This window comes from Mesoplodon densirostris, chromosome 3, assembly GCF_025265405.1.
Source record: "Mesoplodon densirostris isolate mMesDen1 chromosome 3, mMesDen1 primary haplotype, whole genome shotgun sequence".
Lineage (NCBI taxonomy): Eukaryota > Metazoa > Chordata > Mammalia > Artiodactyla > Ziphiidae > Mesoplodon > Mesoplodon densirostris.
Window position 1 is genome coordinate 139,233,823 of NC_082663.1, and position 20,913 is coordinate 139,254,735.

General features: G+C 58.2%; 1 protein-coding gene across 2 annotated transcripts in view; it reads right to left on the reverse strand.

Moving 5' to 3' along the window:
- Positions 1 to 20,276, reverse strand: part of NOTCH3 (notch receptor 3) — a 33,736-nt gene extending 13,460 nt beyond the window's left edge. For both annotated transcript variants that reach the window (XM_060093789.1, XM_060093790.1), the window contains exons 1-25: positions 20,139 to 20,276; positions 17,414 to 17,492; positions 13,990 to 14,132; positions 13,572 to 13,910; positions 13,358 to 13,480; positions 13,047 to 13,280; positions 12,251 to 12,406; positions 11,977 to 12,162; positions 11,233 to 11,346; positions 10,876 to 10,989; positions 10,080 to 10,313; positions 9,849 to 9,959; positions 9,173 to 9,365; positions 8,946 to 9,097; positions 8,603 to 8,716; positions 8,001 to 8,156; positions 6,869 to 7,094; positions 6,261 to 6,462; positions 5,901 to 6,054; positions 5,336 to 5,520; positions 4,588 to 4,720; positions 4,245 to 4,502; positions 4,045 to 4,163; positions 3,029 to 3,594; positions 1,306 to 1,638 (exon numbers count right to left, since the gene is read on the reverse strand). In XM_060093789.1, coding sequence (XP_059949772.1) covers positions 1,306 to 1,638; positions 3,029 to 3,594; positions 4,045 to 4,163; positions 4,245 to 4,502; positions 4,588 to 4,720; positions 5,336 to 5,520; positions 5,901 to 6,054; positions 6,261 to 6,462; positions 6,869 to 7,094; positions 8,001 to 8,156; positions 8,603 to 8,716; positions 8,946 to 9,097; positions 9,173 to 9,365; positions 9,849 to 9,959; positions 10,080 to 10,313; positions 10,876 to 10,989; positions 11,233 to 11,346; positions 11,977 to 12,162; positions 12,251 to 12,406; positions 13,047 to 13,280; positions 13,358 to 13,480; positions 13,572 to 13,910; positions 13,990 to 14,132; positions 17,414 to 17,492; positions 20,139 to 20,253 — 4,739 coding nt within the window. In that variant the 5' untranslated portion in view covers positions 20,254 to 20,276. The remainder of the gene's footprint in view (positions 1 to 1,305; positions 1,639 to 3,028; positions 3,595 to 4,044; positions 4,164 to 4,244; positions 4,503 to 4,587; positions 4,721 to 5,335; positions 5,521 to 5,900; positions 6,055 to 6,260; positions 6,463 to 6,868; positions 7,095 to 8,000; positions 8,157 to 8,602; positions 8,717 to 8,945; positions 9,098 to 9,172; positions 9,366 to 9,848; positions 9,960 to 10,079; positions 10,314 to 10,875; positions 10,990 to 11,232; positions 11,347 to 11,976; positions 12,163 to 12,250; positions 12,407 to 13,046; positions 13,281 to 13,357; positions 13,481 to 13,571; positions 13,911 to 13,989; positions 14,133 to 17,413; positions 17,493 to 20,138) is intronic.
- Between the last annotated feature and the right edge of the window lie 637 nt (positions 20,277 to 20,913).

Consider the following 20,913-nt stretch of genomic DNA (forward strand, 5'->3'; position numbering starts at 1 on the left):
GGAGGTGACACCCCTTAGGGAAGCCTTCAGCCAGGGACTGGCTCATGTGAAGTGTACAAAAGCTGGCCCTCCTGTCTCAAGGTGGGACCAACTTTGAGGTGCTATTCACCCTCCAGAGCTCTCCAAGGGATCAGGCTGAGGCTGGACTCTGGCTGAGGCCAGACTCTGGCTGAGGCCGGACTCTGGCTGAGGCAACCTCCTGCCTCAGTTCCTCCCCTGCCCCATCCTACTTCCCTCATTCCCTGTCTACTGAGAGCACCCTTCCAATACATCACATGTATCTGAATCTCCATCTCTGGCATTGCTTCCAGGAATCCAACCCTCCAAACATTTTCCTTCTTTGGGATACCCAGTGCCCTTTTTCCTGGCTCTCCTTCTCCTTCTCTTTTCTGAGCTAACTTCCTTCAACCAATCCTTAGGACTCAGTGTCCCCAGATGATCCTTCTGTCCCCACATCTCTCCCCACTTCTTTGTGCCCCTCCCATGGCTGCAATGATTGCAAAACCCTTTTTTCTTTCTTCTCTCAATCTTCCGACCCCAACTGCCTCCTGAGGGTCTCTCCAAGACCCCCAGATCCCTCTGGAAGCCCCAAAGTAACCCCTGGTTTTCACCCTGTGTCTTCATCTTGATGAGACCACTTCCAGCAACTCAGTCAGCCCAGCCAGGGACTGGCACATCCATCAACTATCCTCTCCATCTCCCCCATCCCAGCCATACCCAGTCAGAGGCCCTGCACCTCATCTCTAGCCTCCAGCCCTCCTCCCTGTGGCACGTCCCACTGTGCTCAGAAGCCACATCTCCCTTCTGGCCCCTCTACCAGGCCACCAGCAGGAGAGTTCTATATTTTCCATTTCTAAAACAAACAAACAAAAAACTACACATGCCCTTAAACACTCTGCTATACCCCTGCCTCTCCAGAAGGAAATAGCGCTAGACCAGGGGCTATTCTGTTCCCCCAAAGCACCCTTGCCCATGTCTGGAGGCATTTTGGGTTGTCACATCTTAGGGGAGGGGTGGTGCATTGCTTGCATCTAGTGGATAGAGGCCAGGGATGCTGCTAAACATCCTATAGTGCACAAGACAGGACAGCCCCTCACAGCAAAGAATGATCCGGCCCCAAATGTCAATGGTGCCGGGACTGAGATGCATGTATTGTATGACGCTGTATGTATTGCCAAGAAGCCTCGCCCAGATCAAGGGAAGTTAAGGGAAGTAAATGCACAAGACCTGAGGAATGGTGCCCCTTCCCACGCCCGGCCTAGCGTCTGCGTGGGCGCCATGGCTCCCCCGGGGGGAGTCACTCACCCGATCACCTCAGGGGCCAGCTCCCGCCGATTCCGGGATTCGGAGCCAGGACCAGGCCGGTGGTAAGGGAAGACCATAGCCTGGCCGTTCTCATCCAGACGGAAGCGCAGCGAGGTGCGCAGGATGCCACTGAGCCGCTGCAGGAAGTCGGCACTGGAGCGCAGCAGCTCCTCCGGCGGCAGCAGCACAGTGAGCACCAGGACACCTCGGGCCAGCAGAGCTGGCACCTCACCCGCACAGTCCAGTCCATCCCAACCGCACTCCTCTGTGTTGCAGCCCTGGTCGCAGCGGCCGTCGGCAAAGTGGTCCGCGCAGTACTTCTCATACACCGGGCTGGGGACAGAGAGGGGTGGGGTCAAGGGAGCCTCCAACTCCGCCGCACGCAAACACCACAGAGCACCCAGACCCTGGAGACAGCGCAAGCGCAGAGAACTGGAATGTATCCACGTGCTTGTGGAATGTATCAGGCTTTCTGCAAACACAGCCATTGCTTTGTAACTATTAATAAGTCAATAACTACTGAGAGCCACCTGTTATGTGCTGGGCGCTACTGTAGGCTCTAAGGATACGGCCCCGACATAAATCCCTACCCACGTGGAGCTGGCATTACAGTGGGCGGAGACAGACATTAAAGGAGATGAATGAGGAGAACATACAGCATTTCGATCACACACCAATAAAGGCTAAATTTAAACACACACACACACACACACACACACACACACACATCTATATGGAATTAAATGCTAAGGAGAAAAATAAGGCTGGAGGTGGGTGGCCAGGGAGGAGCTCACTGAGAAGGTCATTGCTTGAGCAAAAACTTGAAGGAGGTGAGGCAGGAGCCATGTGGCTTCCTGAAGGAGAGCATTCCAGGCAGAGGGAACAGCCAGTGCAAAGGCCCTGAGGTGGGGCCAAGCCTGGGGAATCTGAAGAATGGAAGAAAGGCCAGGGTGGCTGGAGCAGAATGAGCAAGGGGGAGAGTGAGGGTGGGAATGAGGACAGGAAGATAAAAGTAAAGAAAGGGTTCCAGGCAGAGGAACACACAGAGGGTCACACAGAGCACAGCACAGGGATGGACAGATGGAATGCATAGGACAAATAGGGCTCATGAACAGACATAGAGAATGGCAGAAGAGGGGCAGGAATAGACAGGCAGGAGCATGGACAGATGGATGGGCATATAGAGGGGCAAAAAGGGTGTGTGAATGGACAGAAGGACAGAGAGAAGAGGCCCATGGACAAATGGGGCATACAGATGGACAGACTGGCATAGAGACAGACAGATGGACAGATGAGGTCCAAGGATGGACAAGCAGGTGTGCAGACAGAGAGTTGGGTGTATAGAGGGACAAAAGGAATTCATGGATGGACAGAAAGACAAACAAACAGGGCATAGGGAGGGCAGATGGAGTGCAGAGGCAGACAGAAAAACAGACAAAAGGAGCACATGGATGAACAGACAGGTGGGCACATTGATAGACAGGCAGGGAACAAGGATGGACAGACAGGGCACAGGAATGGGAAGACAGACAGACAAATGACACACGGATGGGCAGATGGTACACCAAGAAACAGATGGGTCAAGTGAAGGGACAACCCAACAGACAGATTAAGGATTGACTGACAGACCAAGGCAAACGGATGGGCAGATAGAGAGGCAGGGCCCATGGATGGTCAGATGTGACACATGGACAGACAAGACACAGAGTGAGGACCGGCTCACTTGCAGGTGCGCTCCCGGCCGCCTGCGCGGCAGTCGAAGTTGTCATAGAGGCAGGCCGGCGAGCTGCAGGCGGGGTCGCAGCGGCTGTTGTTGAAGAGGAGCCAGCACTGCAACGCCGCACACTGCCGCCAGGGGTCGCTCACGCTCAGCGAGCAGTCGCCGCCGTCCCAGCCGCAGCCTGGGCTGTTGCACTCTCGGTCACAGCGCTTGTCGCCGCTTTTGGCCTCGCAGGCGGCTCTCGGGCAAGACGGCTCCTCGGGGGCCTCGGGCACCGCTGCAGGTATCTCACAGCGCGGCCCAGCCCAGCCTGACGCGCACGTGCAGCGGAAGAAGGGCGCCAGCGTCTCCGGGCGGCAGGAGCCCCCATGGAGGCAGGGGGAGGTCACGCAGCTGGCATTGGCGGCTCCCAGTGGCGACCCCCGGGAACCCCGGCAGGCGGGACCCGACAGCCCCGGGGGGCAGGCGCAGCGCGGTCCACGGACCGTCTGCTGGCACGGGACGCCCACCGGGCACTGCAACTCCCAGCAGGAACGTGCCACCCGCTCGCAACGCGGGCCCCAGAACGGCTGTGGGTTGGGTGGGGGGAAAGGAGAGGAAAAAAAAGTGCGGGGGCAGGGGATGGAGGGAGAGAAGGGGAGGAGACAGAGAGGAAGGAGGGAAAGAGAAATGGAAGGGTGGAGAAGAGGATTGAGGGTTGAAGGGGGAGAGAGAGGGGAATATGGGGGGGGGGGTCAGGACATGGGAAAGGTTGGACCTCCAGTCTCCCTAGGTCTGGCTCAACCTCCCCCTCTTGCACTGGAGCCCCACCTTGCAGGTAAGCCCAGCCTTCCCCAAGAGGCCACAACTCCAAATTCCAGAGGGACACACACACACAAACACAACCTCCAGGTAATTTCAACATTTCCCAGAAACCCCTTCCATCTTACACCTCTTCTCCCCTAAAGCCACACCCACCCATGAGGGCATGATCCCACTCCTCTCCCAGAGACCTTGATGTGAGTGTCCACCCCACCTACCGGGACACAGTGGCAAGAGAAAGTCAGAGCTCCCCCAGAGCCGGGGCTGGGATGGCACTGGCCTCCATGCTGGCATGGCTGCGACTCACAGGGAGACAAGACAGTCTGACAGTGGGGACCTGGGCAAGCAGAAGCACGTGGATCAGCCACAATGGGGAACACAGGCAGGATCGCAGGCCAGCCCCCTCTACCATGCTTACCTGTGAAGCCGGCATGACAAAGGCAGTGGAAGCCACCACCTGGGTCCTGTAAGCAGTCCCGAGTATGTGCCGCATGGCAGGCACCTGGACGACACTCATTGATGTCCGCCTCACAGCGCAGGCCGGTGTATCCCGGGGGGCAGGTGCAGCGGAAGCCACCCACCAGGTCCACACAGGTACCATTGTGCAGGCACCGGGGGCCCGGGTCCAGGGGGGGGCCTGGGCCACAGTCATCCTCATTAATCTCGCAGAGCACACCTAGGGGAAGGGGGGAGGGGGAGCAGTCAGGAGCGGTCAGAAACCCAGCCTCCCGTCCTGTCCCCCAACCTTGACACTGGCCTACCCAGCGTTCCTGGAGGACACGAGCAGAGATAGCGGGCCACGAGGTCAATGCAGACGCCCCCATGCTGGCAGGGCTGGGAGGCACACTCGTCCATGTCATCCTCACAGTTGTCACTAGTGTAGCCAGCTGGACACTGCGGTGGGGGTGAGGCAGGGACCCACTCAGCCCAGAGAGACACAGATACTCGCCATGAAGATACAGAGACTCCCAGTGCAAAAGGACACATACAGTCATCCAACACACAGGGACATGCCCAGTGTGCAGAAACACACACACACCCAGTACATGGAAGCACACCCAGTACATGGAAGCACACCCAGACATGGAAGGACACGCAGGCACAAGGGCTACAGATACACTCAGTGCAAAGGGACACACACAATACAAACGCACAAGACAGACCCACAGGAGAAACACCCAGATACCCAGATACACACAAGACACACACAACCAGAGATGCACATTCAGACACTGGCACATGCATTCGTACCCAAAGAGACACCATGCACAGAGACACACATAGATATGTCCAAGAAACAACCAAAGACAGAAGTACACCCAGACAGAGAGAGACACCCTAAGATCTACCCAGAATGACACCCACAAAGATATACCCAGAGTCACAAAAGCAAAAACGCAGACATGCCTAGAGAGAGACACCACAACAGGCTATAGACACACAGAGATGTGAGCCAGACCCACCCAGGAGTGACTAGCTCCCCTGTCCCCTCCACTGGGCGCTCCTTACCTCGCACACATAACCTCCCATGTAGCCTCGGCAGGTGCCCCCATGCTGGCAGGGCTGGGCCAAGCAGGGGTCCACCTCCCGCTCACAGTGACTGCCTGTGTGGCCCTCTGGGCACACGCAGTAATGGGAGCTGTCCTTGTCCACGCACTGCCCACCAGCCTGACACAGCTGCTCCATAGGCACCCCTGGACAGAGGAGAACAGCGTCAGGCAGGCTCCCTCCTCCCGGCCCACATCACACACAGCACTACCCAACACCCCCAACTAGCTTCAGTCACCAAGGTCTCAGCCACACTCTGTCAGGTTGTCACACATCCCCTGAAACTGACACGCACACACCTTCAAAGCTCACGCCAACTAGGTCACACACAGCATTGCAGACGTCCTGGTTGTCTCATGGTGATGGACATACACACCATCCTTGTCCTGGCCAGCTGTCACAGAGTCACATATCCCCACCATGTGTACATGCTCCATTGCACTCTCATTCGGCTCACACTAGCAGGAAGTATGTGCATACACACCCTCCCAGGCCCCCCAAACCCAGTCACGTGCACCCCCCTCACCGATTTGGGCTGCGGCCTCTCTGCAGGGTAGACTCTGGATGTCACAGAGGCGGCCGCTCCATCCCGAGGGGCAAAGGCAGTAGAAAGAGGCCCCGGTCCGGGCACAGTGGCCCCCATTCTGACAAGGCGTGCGGCTGCACCAGTCTACCAGTGTCTGGAAAGGAAGGCCACGGTGTCTGCTCTTGGGGACCCTTGAAAACGGACCCAGCTTCTCCTCCAGAGTCCTGGGCAGGCTCCAGAATACTTCTCCAGATTCCTCCCCCAGGATCCAGGCAGGCTTCCCAATCAGAGTACCCAGCAGGCCCCTCCCTCAGACTATCCTTCTAGACTCTCCCCCAAGACTCCAGTGACACCACCCACCTGGCACTGTGTGCCGGTGAAGCCTTCAGGGCAGGCACAACGGAAGCCGGGGTGGGCGGCAGTGCAGACGCCCCCGTGCAAGCAGGGTCGCGAGAGGCAAGGGTCGGCCTCATGTTGGCAGTGTGCGCCAGTGTAGCCCAGGCGGCACAGGCAGCTGAACGAGTTCACACCATCCACGCAGGTCCCACCATTGAAGCAGGAGCTGGAGGGAAAGGAGGGGCGTGTCAGGCCCCACCCCCTCCAAGGCCCCACCCTCCCCCATGGGCCCCTCCTAGCTTTGAGTGGGCAAAACCCCTACCCCAAGGAGAAGCTGCAGTCCCAGCAGAGGCCCCTCCCCGTCCTGTCCCTTAGCCCCGATATACCAGGTACTTCTGGGCTACGTGGAAGCCACGTGGAGAGCCCACCCTGGTCTGGCCTGGCTCCCTCAGGGACCAGGGTACCTAAGGTGACCTCCCAACAGATGGCCTGCCCCTTCCCGGACACTAACCCATCAGGCATCAGAGTCCTGAGGTGGGTGCCAAGCCGAGGACTCCCCTTGTCCCCACTCTTCAGGTCCCACTCCCCATCCGATGCCAGGGCCCCTGACTGCCAGGACAGGCCCCACCCACCTGGGGCTGCAGTCAGGTAGGTCCTGCTCGCAGAGGAAGCCTCCATAACCCGGCGGGCAGGTGCAGGTGAAGGAGGCCACGTGGTCTGTGCAGGTGCCTGGGCCGCAGGGGCTGCTCAGACACTCATCCACGTCTCGGGCGCAGCGGGGGCCAGCAAAGCCAGGTAGGCAGGAGCAGGAAAAGGAGCCCACTCCATCCTGACATGAGCCACCATTCAGGCAGGGGTCTATGGTCAGAAAGGAGGAGGTCTGGTCACACACCTTGCCCCCTGTCAGTCCAGACTGACCTGGCCATGTCTTGTGTAGAGGGGAATTAGGAGAAAACCAGGCTTAATTGGGAGGGGCACATTTGGCCAGGGGGATCAAACCCTATCCCCTTTGTGGCCTCACCCCCTCCCTTATCTGGAAACCTCGCCTATGTTGAAGGGGGGAGGGGTTGGAGAAGCCAAAAAAGGGTCCCTTTGAGTTGCCAAGTACTAGTTGTGTCTGCTTAAGTCCTGGACTCAGCACAGGAGGTCTCCTCCAGACCTGGGCTAGCCAGTAAAGTGGCCACTGACCACATGTGGCTCTTGAGCCCTTGACATGTGGCTGGTCCAATTTGAGATGTACTGTAAGCATAAAACAGACACCAGATTTCAGATTGTGAAGACTCAGTATGAAAAAAAAAAGAATGTAAAATATCTCAATAATTTTAAATTGATTACACTGAAATGATAATATTTTTATGTATTAGGTTAAATAAACCTGTTTTTGTTTGTTTTGTTTACGTTTTAATGTGGCTATTAGAAAAAATGTAATTCATATGTGGCTTGCATTATTTGTCCATTGAACAGAGCTCCTAGAGCTTCACTAGGGGCCTGTTATCTCATACTTCACACACAATCCTAACTTGCTTGCTGCCAGAGCCAATCTATATAGGCTTCAGAGTCCTCTCCCAGCTCATCCCTCTACTTGCTGCATGACCTTGGGCAAGTCACTTAACCTCTTTGGGGCCTCAGTTTTCATGAGCAAAATGGGGAAAGTAAGATAACTGTGAAGATGAAATGAAAACACACTGCTAGGCACATACAGGGGCTTGATGAACCTGTTCCCTAGGTCAGCAACACACCCCCCAAGAGCTCCCCTGAACTCACTGGGGTCACAGTCATCGATGTCCTGATCACAGGAAGGGCCACTATAGCCCTCGTGGCAGGTACAGCTGAAACTCCCTGCCAGGTTGGCGCAGGTACCATGGGGACCACAGGGTGAGGGGCCAGCACATTCATCCACGTCCTGCTGACATCGTGAGCCTGGGGGTGGGCAGTAAAATAACACACCGGGTTAGAAGGCGCAGGGTAGGGTCTGAGGGTACCTGGCTCTCAGGAAGAACCTGAAGGCTGAGATGGATGAAGGCAAGAAGAGTTTGCCTCTGGGCATTTTGCACACACTGTTCCAGAACTGCCTTCTCCTTGTTTCAGAGGGTGGTGAATGCATTCTGTGACTGAGGTCTGCTCCTCCAGGCTGTCCCCAGAACTCTCAGCCTGATTCCTAGCTTCCCCAACCCCTTAGCCCTTCCTCTTCTTCTGAACTGACCACATAGGCTACAAGTGTCTGTGTCTAGCTCTGTTTCTTCCCAGAACCTCCCCTAAAAGGCAGAACCAGGAGTGACTCCCTCTCTGGGTCCCCGGCATCACCCAGTATGGGGCAGGTTGCAGAGGAGATGAGGGAGAGGAAGAGGAAGAAGCAGCTGATGTACCTTGCCAACCAGGGGGGCAGGAGCAGACAGCCAGCTGGCCAGGGGCAGACTCACAGTAGCCCCCATGTTCACAGGGATTTGGGGTGCAGGGGGACAGCAGCTCACACTGACGGCCTGTAGTGGGCAGGCAGAGTGAGACAGTCTTGAGAGATTCCATTTTCCCATCTCCCCCCCAAGGTCCCCACCTTGATACCCACTTCCCAAGCTCCTGGGTAGGCATGGGAGAGGAAAAAAAGTGGGGGGGGGGTATAAATGCAGAGAAGGAAGGGAGAACGGAACAGAAGGGAAATGAGAAGGAAGAAGGGAGGAGGCAGCCCTGGGGAGGGAAAGTGGGGACACGCACCCTGGACACCAGGGGGACAGGTACAGCGGAAGCCCGTTCCATCACTGGTGCAGGTGCCGCCTGCCCAGCAGGGATGGGATTCACAGGCATCTCGAGCGAGGCTCTGACTGCACTGAGGGCCACTCCAGCCAAGCTCACACACGCAGCGGAACCTGAAGGGGGAGGCAGTCAGGGCTGGCAGGAGGGCAGGGAAGCAGTGGGGATCAGGGGTTGGGGAGAGGCCTCACCCTCCAGGCGCGTCGTGGCAGACGCCATGACTGCAGGGTTCTTGGGCGCAGGGATGGCTTGGGGGAAGACAGAGCGGGGGCAGGGAGCCAGGTGGGCAGAGGCATTGGAAGCCATTTTCACCATCCACGCAGGAGCCCCCCTCACCGCATGGGCTGGACGCACACTCGTTGATCTCCACGTTGCAGAGAGGCCCTGGGGAGCAGGCAGACAACCTCGTCCCAGAACGAGGATGGCCGGAGCCTACCGGGGAGGGACAGCCTTGCCCCATTTAGCAGAGCCACACCCTTGAGCAAGGACAATCTCATTTGCTTCACAACACATCATCTCTTGTGCAAATTAGGATACCCACCTCCTCAACCCAGAGATACCTTGCTCCAAATCATCCTTGTCCCCAAACTTATATGAAATCACTTTCATTTCCACCAAGGGTTACCCTGGCCCCACTCAGAAACACCTCAATCCCTGAGTCTGAACACCTTCCCGTATGTTCCAGGATAATCTTGAGCTAATATGGGGAAAGCACGCCAATGAGAGAAAGCACTGTCTCAGGGCAAAGCGTGGACCATCTCGTTGGACCAGAGTGTGCAAAGAGAGGGGCAAAACCTGGCCAAGAAAGATGGGTGATTTCACCCTCACCCTATAAAGACCTCCATTCCACGGCAGCCACTTGCCCACCTGTGAAGCCAGGCTGGCAGACACAGTCATAGCGGTTGATGCTGTCCCGGCAGATTCCAAAGGTGCAGGGGTTGCTAGCACAATCATCAATGTTCACCTCACAGTTCACACCTGGGGAAGGGGAACGTGACAGGGATTGCCACCACTGTGCCCTACCAGGAGCACCATTCCCGAACCCTCTGTGTCCCACCAGATGTACTGTTTCTGCTCCAGTCCAGCCCCCGGCCCCACCTGTGGTGCCGGGAGGGCAGCGGCAGAGGTATTTGTCCACCAGGTCTAGGCATTTGCCACCGTGGCGGCAGGGCTGGCTTCGGCACTCGTCCACCTGGCTTTCACAGCGCGTGCCGGTGTAGCCCGGGGCACAGGCGCATGAGAAACTGGCGATGCCATCCACACAGCGCCCATGGTGGCATGGGTCTGGCGAGCAGTCATCCACGTTGTGCTCACACACTGTGCCCTCGAAGCCTGCGGGGACAGAGGGTTAGGCTCCGCCCACCGGCCAAGGTCCTGCCCACAGCCATGGCTTCTGCCCGATTCTGGCTCAGCTCTACCTCAGGCCCGGCCCATCGAGCCAACAGGAGGCGGGCTCAGTTCAGGCCCTGCCCCTGAATGTAGCTCCATTCCATCCAGCTACAGGCTCCAAGACTCGTCCCTGGCCAGGACCCTAACGCAGTTAAATCCCACCCCTAGCGTGACCCTGCTTCCAATCTTTACACTATGAGCCCTGATTTGCCTCGCCCTCCACTGGAAATGGGGACACATGGGAGGTGCCTGGGGATGTAGGGGGTCGGACCCCACCCCTCCAGTTAAGTGCACACCTATCCTGCTAGACCCTTTGGCCTCACCCCCAGCCTTACCTCTGCTTGTGTCCATCATTGGCTCCGCCTCCTGGCTCTTTCATTGGCCCTGCTGAGGTCCTGCCTTGCTGCAGCCCTGCCCCCAACTTTTCCCCAAGGTAATTATTGGCCCCTTCCCCCACTAGCCCCGCCTCCAGATTCTTGCCAACTTGTCACTGGCCCTCCCTCACCCTCTGCGCAGCGGCACTCATAGCCATCCGGCTGGTCCACGCACTTGGCTCCATTCCGGCAGGGTGTGCTGGCGCATTCATCCACGTCCAGCTGACACATAGCCCCGCTGAAGCCTGGAGTGGGGGGTGTGGGAGGAACAGAGGGCCAGACAGGGTCAGAGCAGTCACCCCTCACCAGAGCTGCCTTGTTTGGGTGGGGAGTCCATTTACTTAGTTTTAAATTAATTTCAATGTTTTTCATAAGGTGGGTTCTGTTATGATAGGTAACCACTAACACGGTCTTATAAGCTCCCATCCTGGAGCCTTTGTCCCTTCAGAGACTCGTCTTTTTAAGGCTCCCTGGCCCAGAGTCCTCACCCGAGGGGCAGGTGCAGCTGAAGCCATTGACTCTGTCCTTGCAGACCCCGCCGTTGACACACGGGCTGCTCTGACACTCGTCCATGTCCACCTCGCAGTAAGTGCCTGTGAAGCCTGGGGATAGAGGGCAGGGGATTAGGGCAATGGGGGTTAGCTTCTGGTCTGAAGGGAGAGCAAGGGGGGCCATACCCGCTTCCCACTTACAGACAGTTCCCCTGAGCCTTGGCCTTGCCGCCTCCCAACCCTAGATTCAGTTTTTAGACTCAGGCTGGACCTTCATTCAGCTGTGGCCCCAACTGGTTCAAGGCTTATGAGACTCCATATGGGCCTTGCCTTCAGACCAGCCCTTGCCCTCTCCAGTCCTCAGACTCTGTCTTGTCCCCAGGTCCCAGCCTCAGGGCCCACCATAGCCTTGTGCCCAGCCTCAATCCCACCCCTGGCATCAGTGCATTTCTGTCTGTAGGCTCCGCCTTGATCACTCCAGACCCGTGGTCCTGCCCTCATGTCATTGCCACCCCAGTGTCCAGACTCCACTCCCAGCCCATCTGAGGTTCCACCGACTCCACATGACCATGCCTGCGACCTTGCACAAGATTCTGCTCTGGCTCCGCCTCCACCTCATCCCAGGCTTCAGCCTCACAGTCCCAGCTCCCTTCCCTTCCCTCCCCTCTCCGGCCCTGCCTGAGGCTTTTCTCACCCCGCCTCCCCACCTCAGGCCCCGCCCCAGCCACGCCCACCACACACCTGCCATGCAGATGCAGGTAAACTGGCCTATACGGTCGAGGCACGTGGCCTGGTTGCGGCAGGGGCCGGAGAGGCACTCATTGACATCGGTCTCGCAGCGCGGACCAGTGTAGCCACGGCCGCACTGGCACAGGAATGAGCCCTGTGTGTTCACGCACCGGCCCAGGTGCTCACAAGGGTTGGCGCCTGCAGGAGGAGTCACGGCGGGTGTGGGTGTGGCCGGCTGACAACCGCCTCCTCCCTCCTTCCTGACTCTCAGACAGCGCCCCCTCACCGATGGAACACTCATCCACATCCTGGTCACAAGCCCCGCCTGTGAAGCCAGGTGGACAGGTGCAGATGGCCCTGCCGTTCACCGGGTTCGTGTCACAGATAGCATCCTCATGACAGGGGTTGCTGACACAGGCGTCATCCAGATGACACAGAAGTCCTGGGAAGGAGTAGGTACAGGTCAAGGGCAGAGATCCCCCCCAGCTCTGCCCAGAGCTCCCCCACCCCCAAATATGGTTTTATGTTTTGTTTTTTGTTTTTACTAACCAGCATTGTATTTAGTAGCTATTTTCCCCCAATCATTTATTATGAAAAGTTCAAACATACAAAAAAGTTTATTCATATACCCACCACCTAGATTCAACTACTGTAAGCTTTATCTATCTTTTTTTCTGAACCATTTGAAGTTGGAAACATCCACATATCGTTTTTAAATCTACTGATTCTTTTTCTGATTATAAAAGCATCCTACCATCAAGTCTTTGCTTCTGCAGTACCCTCTGTCTGACATACCCTTCCATCAGTTTCCAAGTCCCCCTCCCAAACACCTTCTCTGACCTTTGCCACTTCCCTTTGGACTTTTTCCCCTCTCTTTCTCAGTCACAGTTTAGCTCTAAATTCCCATGGTTTTTGCCCTGCACTGTTTGCCAGCCTCCTCCCAGGCCTCTCCCAGGCTTATTCTTCACCCCAAATCTAGCTTCCAGCATAATCATTCTAATACTCAAGTCAGACTCCATCTTTGCCTCTACTCAAGAACCATCAATGGCTCCCTGCTGCCTACAGGGAAAACAGCCACTCACCAGTTTTGCCCATGGGGCAGGCACAGTAGAAGGAGGCCACACGGTCATGGCAGGTGGCCCCATGGAAGCACACAGCCGTGGCACAGTCATCAATATTCTGACTGCAGCTCTCGCCCGTCCAGCCGTTGACACACACACAGCTGTGGCCACCCAGTGTGTTGAAGCAAGTGCCCCCATTGTGGCAAGCGTTGGGCTGCAGCTGACACTCGTCCACGTCCTCCGTACAGAATTGGCCTGTGGCACACAGATGCCCCAGTCTAGTCACCTGGTGCATGCCCACCCAAGGTCTTCCCTCTGGTCCCACTGCTCACCTGTCCACTCAGGAGGGCACTGGCAGTTGTAGGTGTTGACACCGTCCACACACGTCCCCCCATTTAGACATCGGTGCCCTGGACAGTCGTCCACATTCACTTCACAGTTCTGGCCCTCGAACCCTAGCATGGGAGGAGGAAGCAAGGATGGTCATTGCCAGGCTGGCCCGCTGTCCCCCACCTCTGCTGCCTCCCTTAGGTACAGCTCCCTCACCAGGAAGGCAGGCACAGTCATAGGTGAGGTCGCCACTCTGTCTACAGGTGCCCCCGTTACGGCACGGCGAGGGGGCACAGGCCACCGAGGGGCTCTCACACAGTGGCCCTGTGTAGCCAACTGGGCACTGGCAGCGGAAGGAGCCAGGCGTGTTGAGACAGGTGCCACCATGGCGGCAGGGTCCGCCCATCCGGCACTCATCCACATCACTTCGGCAGCTGCGGCCCTGGTAGCCAGGTGGGCAGGAGCAGACGTAGCGGCCATCGGACCCCACCGAGCAGCGGGCACCATGGGCACAGGGGCTGCTGAGGCAGGGGTCTGGCAGGGAGCAGTCTGGGCCTGGACGGAACCAGAAAGGGTGAGCCTGGGCTGACCACACCCTTGCCTGCCTCGGGCTCCCTTCCAGATCCTCCCTTACCTCGGAAGCCACGGGGGCAGCGGCAGGAGAACCGGGCGGTGCCTGCCACCACCGAGCTCTGGCAGACACCATGGCCAGCACAGGGGCCGGAATGGCAGGGGTCTTCCAGCTGACACCGTTCACCCACCCAGCCTGGTGGGCACCTGTGGGCAGAAATGGCCTGGTGGGGAATGTGAGGGCAGGACAGCCCCAAACACAGAGATCTGCACAAGAAAGACAAGAAACACACAAGCAAACAAACACGCACACTCATTCATCCATGCAACAAATATTCCCTGAGCACCTACTATGTTCTTAGCAATAGGAATACAGCAGCAAACACAATTAAAGTGGTCCCTACCTTCTTGATGTTCACAGCCAGGTCCGGCAAAGAGAAGATATACAAATAATGAATTAATAAACAACATGCCGGGGTGGGGCGGTGGTGAGAGCCATGAGGGCCATGAGGGCCATGAAAGATGTAGTGGGTTGAGCAGTGGCCCCAGAAAAGTTATGTCCATGTCCCAGAACCTGTGACTGTGACCTTATTTGGAAAAAGAGATGTAATTAGTGATGTAATTAAATGATGGATGTCAAGATGAGATCATCCTGGATTATCCAGGTGGGCCCAAAATTGAGTGACAACTGTCCTTGCTTTCAAGTGAAAGGCAAAGGGAGATTTGAGAGAAAGAGGAGGCCATGTGAAGAGACTGGAGGAACACCTGGAGGTTCTAGAAGCTGGAAGAGGGAAGGAAGGACTCTCCGCTAAAGCCGTTGGAGAGACTGTGACTGCCAATACCTTGATTTCAGACTTCTGGCCTCCAGAACTGCGAGAATAAATTTCTGTCGGTTTCAACCACTCAGTTTGTGGTAACCTGTTACAGTAGCCACAGGAAACTAAGCCACAGGATAAGGAGGATAGTGATGGAGGTGGGGAAAAGCAAATACATTTTTCACAGTGAGGGAGGGGGTCATGGGGCTGTGTGGGGACGAGTAGAGGAAACGGGAAATGCAAAGTCTCAGATTCCCAGGCGCACACAGACAGACCCCAAAATATACACAGATACACAGAAGGACACATCAACACGATGTGTTGCCTTGGCAAATAATCAGATACCAACCCATAGCCTCATTCACGAATGTGGACTCTCACATGGACAGGCAGGAGAACCCCCACCAATCCTCAACTCCTTTCCTGGGGGCACATACTACCCTTCCTTCCGTTGCGGGGAGGAGGTGGCCACCAACGCTGGCGCCCTCTTGCTGGAGGAAGGTTCTTCAGCCTGCAGCCCCCTCCAAACCCCCCAAGGCAACATTGAATGTGCGGGTAAATATGGGGGTTGGTCTTAAGACCAGAAACTTCCAGACGGCGGGGTCAGAGGGAGGGGCTTGGAGAGACAAGAGGGTCCAGGCCCGTCCCCCGACGCTACCCACCCCTCGCGCCGTTTCCTCCTCTGGCTTGTGCAGGTCGCTCGGGGCTAAACTTAAGTAGCTGACTCAGTCTTTAGCGTCACCTACAAGATCCCCTCACCCAGGCCCCCACTGAAACAAGTCGGGGCACGGCCGGGTGCAGATGGTGTAAGAAGGGGAGAACCCAGCTCCCAAGCGCCCTCTCCCAAGGCCCTCAGGCCAAGGACGGCAGCCAAAACTGCTCGCCGGGAGAGGAAGTGCTGCTCTGGGCGCGGAGAACTGCGCACCGCCCCCCGCCCACGTCAAGCAGGGCGTGGCCGCGCGGCCCCCTCCCGGCGCCCCGGGCGGGTTCCCACGCTCTGCGCCCCGCGCCCCTGCCGACCGGTCTGGCTGGTTCCAGCTTCGCCCGCGCCGCGCCCCGCCCCACCGCCAGTGCTTTGCGGGAGACGGGCGGGGGCAGGGGTGTGTGTGGGGGGGGGTGGGAGCACGGACTTGGCGGGGTGGACTGGCTGGGGAGGCGAGCACTAAGAGATAGAGACAAGGGTTTGAGAGCCTACTTTGAAGCGGAGAGTTGGGGGATCCATGGAGGGGTGACAGATTGGGGCGACCCCGAAAGGACACGAGAATTTGGAATCTTGAAGGGGACTGGGGGTGGGGGGCGTGGGGAGTGCTTCCCACGGCCCACGTCTGGGAACTGAGCTCTCTCCACTCCGGGCAATCCGGGCTCCGGGCCGCCGCGCGGGCCGGTGATTCACCTGTCGGGGGGCGGGGCAGCCGCGGGCGCATTCACCTGTCGGCAGCATTCCAGGCACGGAGCTCCAAACGCAGGCGCCCGGCCACGCGGCTCCGCCTCCCAGGTGAGTAGCTCTGGGTAAGGTCCCACTTTACCCCCGACTCCCACCGTCCCAACCCGAGGAACCCGCTCAACCAGGCTAAGACCCCCACCCAGGTGAGCCACAGTGGTGCTCCCAAGTGCGTGTGTAACTTCAAAGGGGCTCTAATGTCAACCCAGACCACCCAGCTTGGACCTGGCACACATGTTGCTGAATAAATGGATACATTAATGAATCGATCAATGGCTAGTGGGTGAGCTGCTTTTACTAACGATAATATTATAGAAAGGAACCAAGCATTTCCCCATAACCTTGAGAGGTTCCACCTTATGGCACCTATTTCCTGTGTCCCTACCATTATTAATAATGACAATCCCATTTATTAAGCATTTACTGTATGCCCAACACTATGCTGATTTCACCATATGAAGGGTCTCAATCTCTACAATCAACCCCATAAAGCAGGGAACTATTATTGCCCCATTTTCCAGATGCAAAAACTAAGGCACAGAGCTCAAAGCACTTGCTTTGAGCCCAGAATTCAAACTGAGTTCTGTCTGCCTCTGCTCAGCAATTTCCCAGGCCCTGCCCTGCTCCCCCAACCCTCTGTCTTTCCTTGCATTATCCAACATTGCATTCTGGGGGCCCCTTCTGGTCACAAGCCAGGGAGAAGCACCCTGTGTCACAGATCAATGAGGTTCAGGGAGGGCAAGTGACTCACTCAAGGCCACACAGCAAGAAAGTGGCAGATCAGGGCTCTTGTGTCCCCACCACTAAATCTTGAGATGTGGGAACGTGCAGATGCTGTACCCACTACTATCAAGCCACTGTCACTAGTGCCTGAAAATTTGTTGATTGAATAACTACCTGTCCATCAGGGGATTTACACAAGACCTCAGGCAGCAGAGAATTCTGTGAAGTTGGTGTTGGTGGGCCCATTTTCAAGACTGGGACACAGGGGCTTAAAGAGTTTTTTAAGTCTCAGGCCATCAGCAACATGATGTGGGATTTGAACCCAGGCCAGGCAGACTGCAGAGCCTCTGCTCCTAACTCTGCTGCATTCAGTGGGGAAACCAGGGGTTGCCCAAGCCACACACATGTAGGAAGTGGTAGAAGCATCTGTGATGAACACAGAGGCAGGGGGAGAAGACAGACCGCCTCCCCAGACAGGGCCCACTCATGGCTCAGAGCCAGGCACTCACAGGCAGGCAGCCTCCCGGGAGGGCAGCTGGGTGCAGCGACCTCCATTCGCACATGGGCTTCCATCCAGGCAAGGGGGCGCTGGGTAGGGGTGAAGGAAGGTGGGGGTGTCAGGAAGGCACCCAGGAACCCCAGCCCAGAGTGAGACTCCCTCCTTTCCTCCCCCAGGCAACAGCTGCGCCAGGCTGGGGGCGTCTCTGCGAGTGCCGGGAGCCCCCCATCCACAGTTCCCACGGCCCCCCGCCCTGGCCCCAGCTGTTAGGGCTGCAGCTGTCCCTGCCAGCTCGAGCCCTGGGAACCACAAGGCAGGGGCGGGCAGGAGGAGGGGCCGACTTATGCCAGATGTGGGCGCTCAGAAGCTGCCAGAATGGGGGGGGGGTGCTAAGGCAGGAAGTGAGGGTGCTGCTGAGTGTTGAAGGGAGGTCTGAGACTGTGTGCCCAGATCCTGGGGTTGTGGAGGGGGCAGTGGCAGGGAGTCCTAGGGGCATATGGGTCTTCCTTCCCCTGATGTTGGGCATCTACTCCAGCTGGGCAGGCTTGTGTGCTAGGTCTGGGGAGAGATGCCAAGGCATGTACTCCATGTGCCTCCAGCATTGGGTGTTGCAGGGATAGGGTTTGTACTGAAGGGAGGGGCAGCTGGCACAAGATGTGGGCTGCCCTGTCTAGCGTCGCCATCCCTGAGGGCTGTGTCCCTCTGGGGTATGGCACAGTTGAACTGTCCTGTCAGATGGGTCAGGGGCGTGGCGGGGTGTGAGCTAGTGGAGAATTGTGTGTGCCAGCAGGTGTGGGGCTGCTGTGTGCATGTGTGCCTGTGTGTGCATGTATGAGAGAGAGAGAGAGAGAGAAAGAAAGGGAGAGGAAGAGGAAAATTAGAAAAACAGAGACAGACATAAAAGAGGAATCTAGAAGCAGGCAGACACAGAGAGAAGAAGATAGAGATGGACAGAGACAGATAAAAAGGGAGAGATAGAACAAATTAAGCTGGACATGGGAAGGCACCAAACAGGGCTTCTGTCCCCTTCCTCAAGGGACAAGCAGACAGGACACTATTACCCAGACAGGAGCCCGTGGGTGTTTGCGAACTCACACTGGGGGCCACATGACACAATCCGTGGGCCCTGCTGAGCTGTGGGCCCCGTGAGCCACATGTGTGTTTGCGTGACCTGCATGGATGTAGAGATGTTTATAGACTGAAACTTTTTGTGTGTCCATGTATGTGAACTATGTATCTGGGTATATAGCTGTGTCTGTGTGTGACCTCTGTGTGCCTGGGTGTGTCTGTGTATGGGTTGGATGTGCCCGTCTGTCTGCATGTGTGAGCTGGGTGTAGGCATGTCCTTGCATCTATGTGCATCTGAGTGTGTGCAGGCAGTGAGTGTGAGGTCTTGGGCTGGTGGTGCAGGGTATGTGTGAACATGTGTCACTGTATGTGCATGCGAGTGTGAACACATGTGAGCTGTGTATGTCTGTGCCTTGTGTGAGCTGGGTGTATTCCTCTGCAGGTGTACTCTGTGCGTGTGTGCGCACGTGCACGTCCTCATCTCTGCATGTGCGACCCAAGACTGTGTGTCCTGTGAATGTGTGACAGGCCATGTGGGTGTGCGCTGGCCTCGCGGGGGCGGCTGCTCCTGCCTGGTCCTGCCCCATCGACCCCGGGGCTGAGCTGGGGAGGCCCGTTTCCTCCCGCAGCCCCCACCCCTCCCAGTGCTGAGCCCCACGTCAGGGTCCAGAGACCCAGGGCCAGGGCCACTCGGCCCGCATCCCTTCCCTGCCGGCCAGGCCTCCCTTTACGGGGTGCACCCCTGCAGCCCCGGTCCGGGCCCCGCCGCCGTCCCGCTTTGTCTGGCAAAGAAAGCGCGAGGCTGGCCGGGGGGAGGGGGTGTCTAGACGGCGCGGCCATTGTCCCGGGCGGGGGAGGGGAGAGTGGGGAGGGGGAGGGGCGGGGCCCCCCGGCAGGCTGGGTAAGGGGCTCGGGCTGCGGGGAGGGGGCGCCAGAGCCGGAGAGAAGCACGTGGGCTCGCGCCGCCTGCCCTCCCCTCCCTTCCCAAGGCGGGGACGGGGTCCCGGGGCCGTCCGGTCCTGGCAGCCAGGGGCGGGAGCGGGGCCGCGGGCGGGGGAAGGGGCGCGGGCGCAGCTCTGGCTCCAGCTCCAGCTCTGGATCCGGGTCCGGGTCTTGCCGCGCTCCGGCCTGGGAAGTTTTCTCCGAGTTTAGAGCTCCGAGAACTTCGCGCCACCTCCCCGCCCCCCGCCCGGCCAGCCCTGCTCGGGGTGGGGTGGGGGGCTTTTGTGCGAGGGGTCCCCGACGTGGAGGTACTTGGGTTCCAATCGTGACCTTCCCTGGACTCCAGACGGGCGTAGGTTGTGAGAGAGCCCCAGATTCTTGGTTACCCACGCCCCCGCACCCCCCCCCCCGCCCGGCGCTAATCTTGATCCCCGCACCTCGAGCTCCCAGTCCTGGGCTCCTGTGTCCCTTCATTCCCAGCTCAGATCTCCCCTGGGCCCCAGTTCCTCGGGCTTCTGGGGTCCTGCCTCGCCCCCACTCCCAATTCTGGGTCCCTGACACCCGGGACTGCCACACGGTCCCCGGGCTCCTGCGCTCCCTGTCTCTGCGCTCTGGTCCTTGGTTCCCAGGCCCGCCAGCCCCAGACTCGGGGAGGCCTTGCACTCCGTTCTTACCCTTCCCCCACCCACTCACCCCATCCCTCCCGCCAGGTCCCGGCCCCTCACCTGCAGCCCCCGGCCCCGCTAGCAGTAGCAATAAGGGCAGCGTCCGCACGGACGGCAGGGGTGGCGGCGGCGACATCAGGCGACGGCGGCGGCGGCCCCGGGGCCCCGGCCCCATGGCGGCCGGCCGCGACCCTTCCTCCTCCCTCCTCCCTCCTCCCTCCTTCCCTGGGCTCCTGGCGCGTCCGGGGCCAGCCTCCGCGCCGCCAACTTCGCTGAAGTGAGACTGCCGGACAGCCCCGCCCCCAGCCCTGGGCGGCTCGCTCCGCCCCGGGGCCAGCCCTGAGCTCCCCCGCCCCCGGCCTGGCCTCCCGGGGTCCCTGCCCACCCTCCACCCACACAGCCTGGGACCCGAAGACCCTTTTGGAAACTCAGGCCAGCTATGCGGTGAGACGCGGGCCCAACCAGCGTGACAGACACACCCAGCCTCCTGAACATCCCCCCTGCTCCCCAACACCCATCCAGAGCGGGAGACACACACAGAGCCAGGACACAAACACAGATACTCCCCCACCCCCGACACCCCGAAACTGAAGCCAGGCACGTCCTGCAAGGCTCATGAACACACAGCCAGGATGCACAAATGCAGAGGCATGCACAGAGCTTCCTGGGGACTTAAAATCTGAAACACTCACAAACCCTAAACTCAGGCCCAGCCAGACCTTGAGCCTTAGGCGATTTTTGCAGCCTCGGACCTCAGACACAGGCTAGGAGTCATGTGTGCTACCAAACACCCACAACCCTTCTTACTCTCAGCCCTCCCTGAAAGCAACGCCTT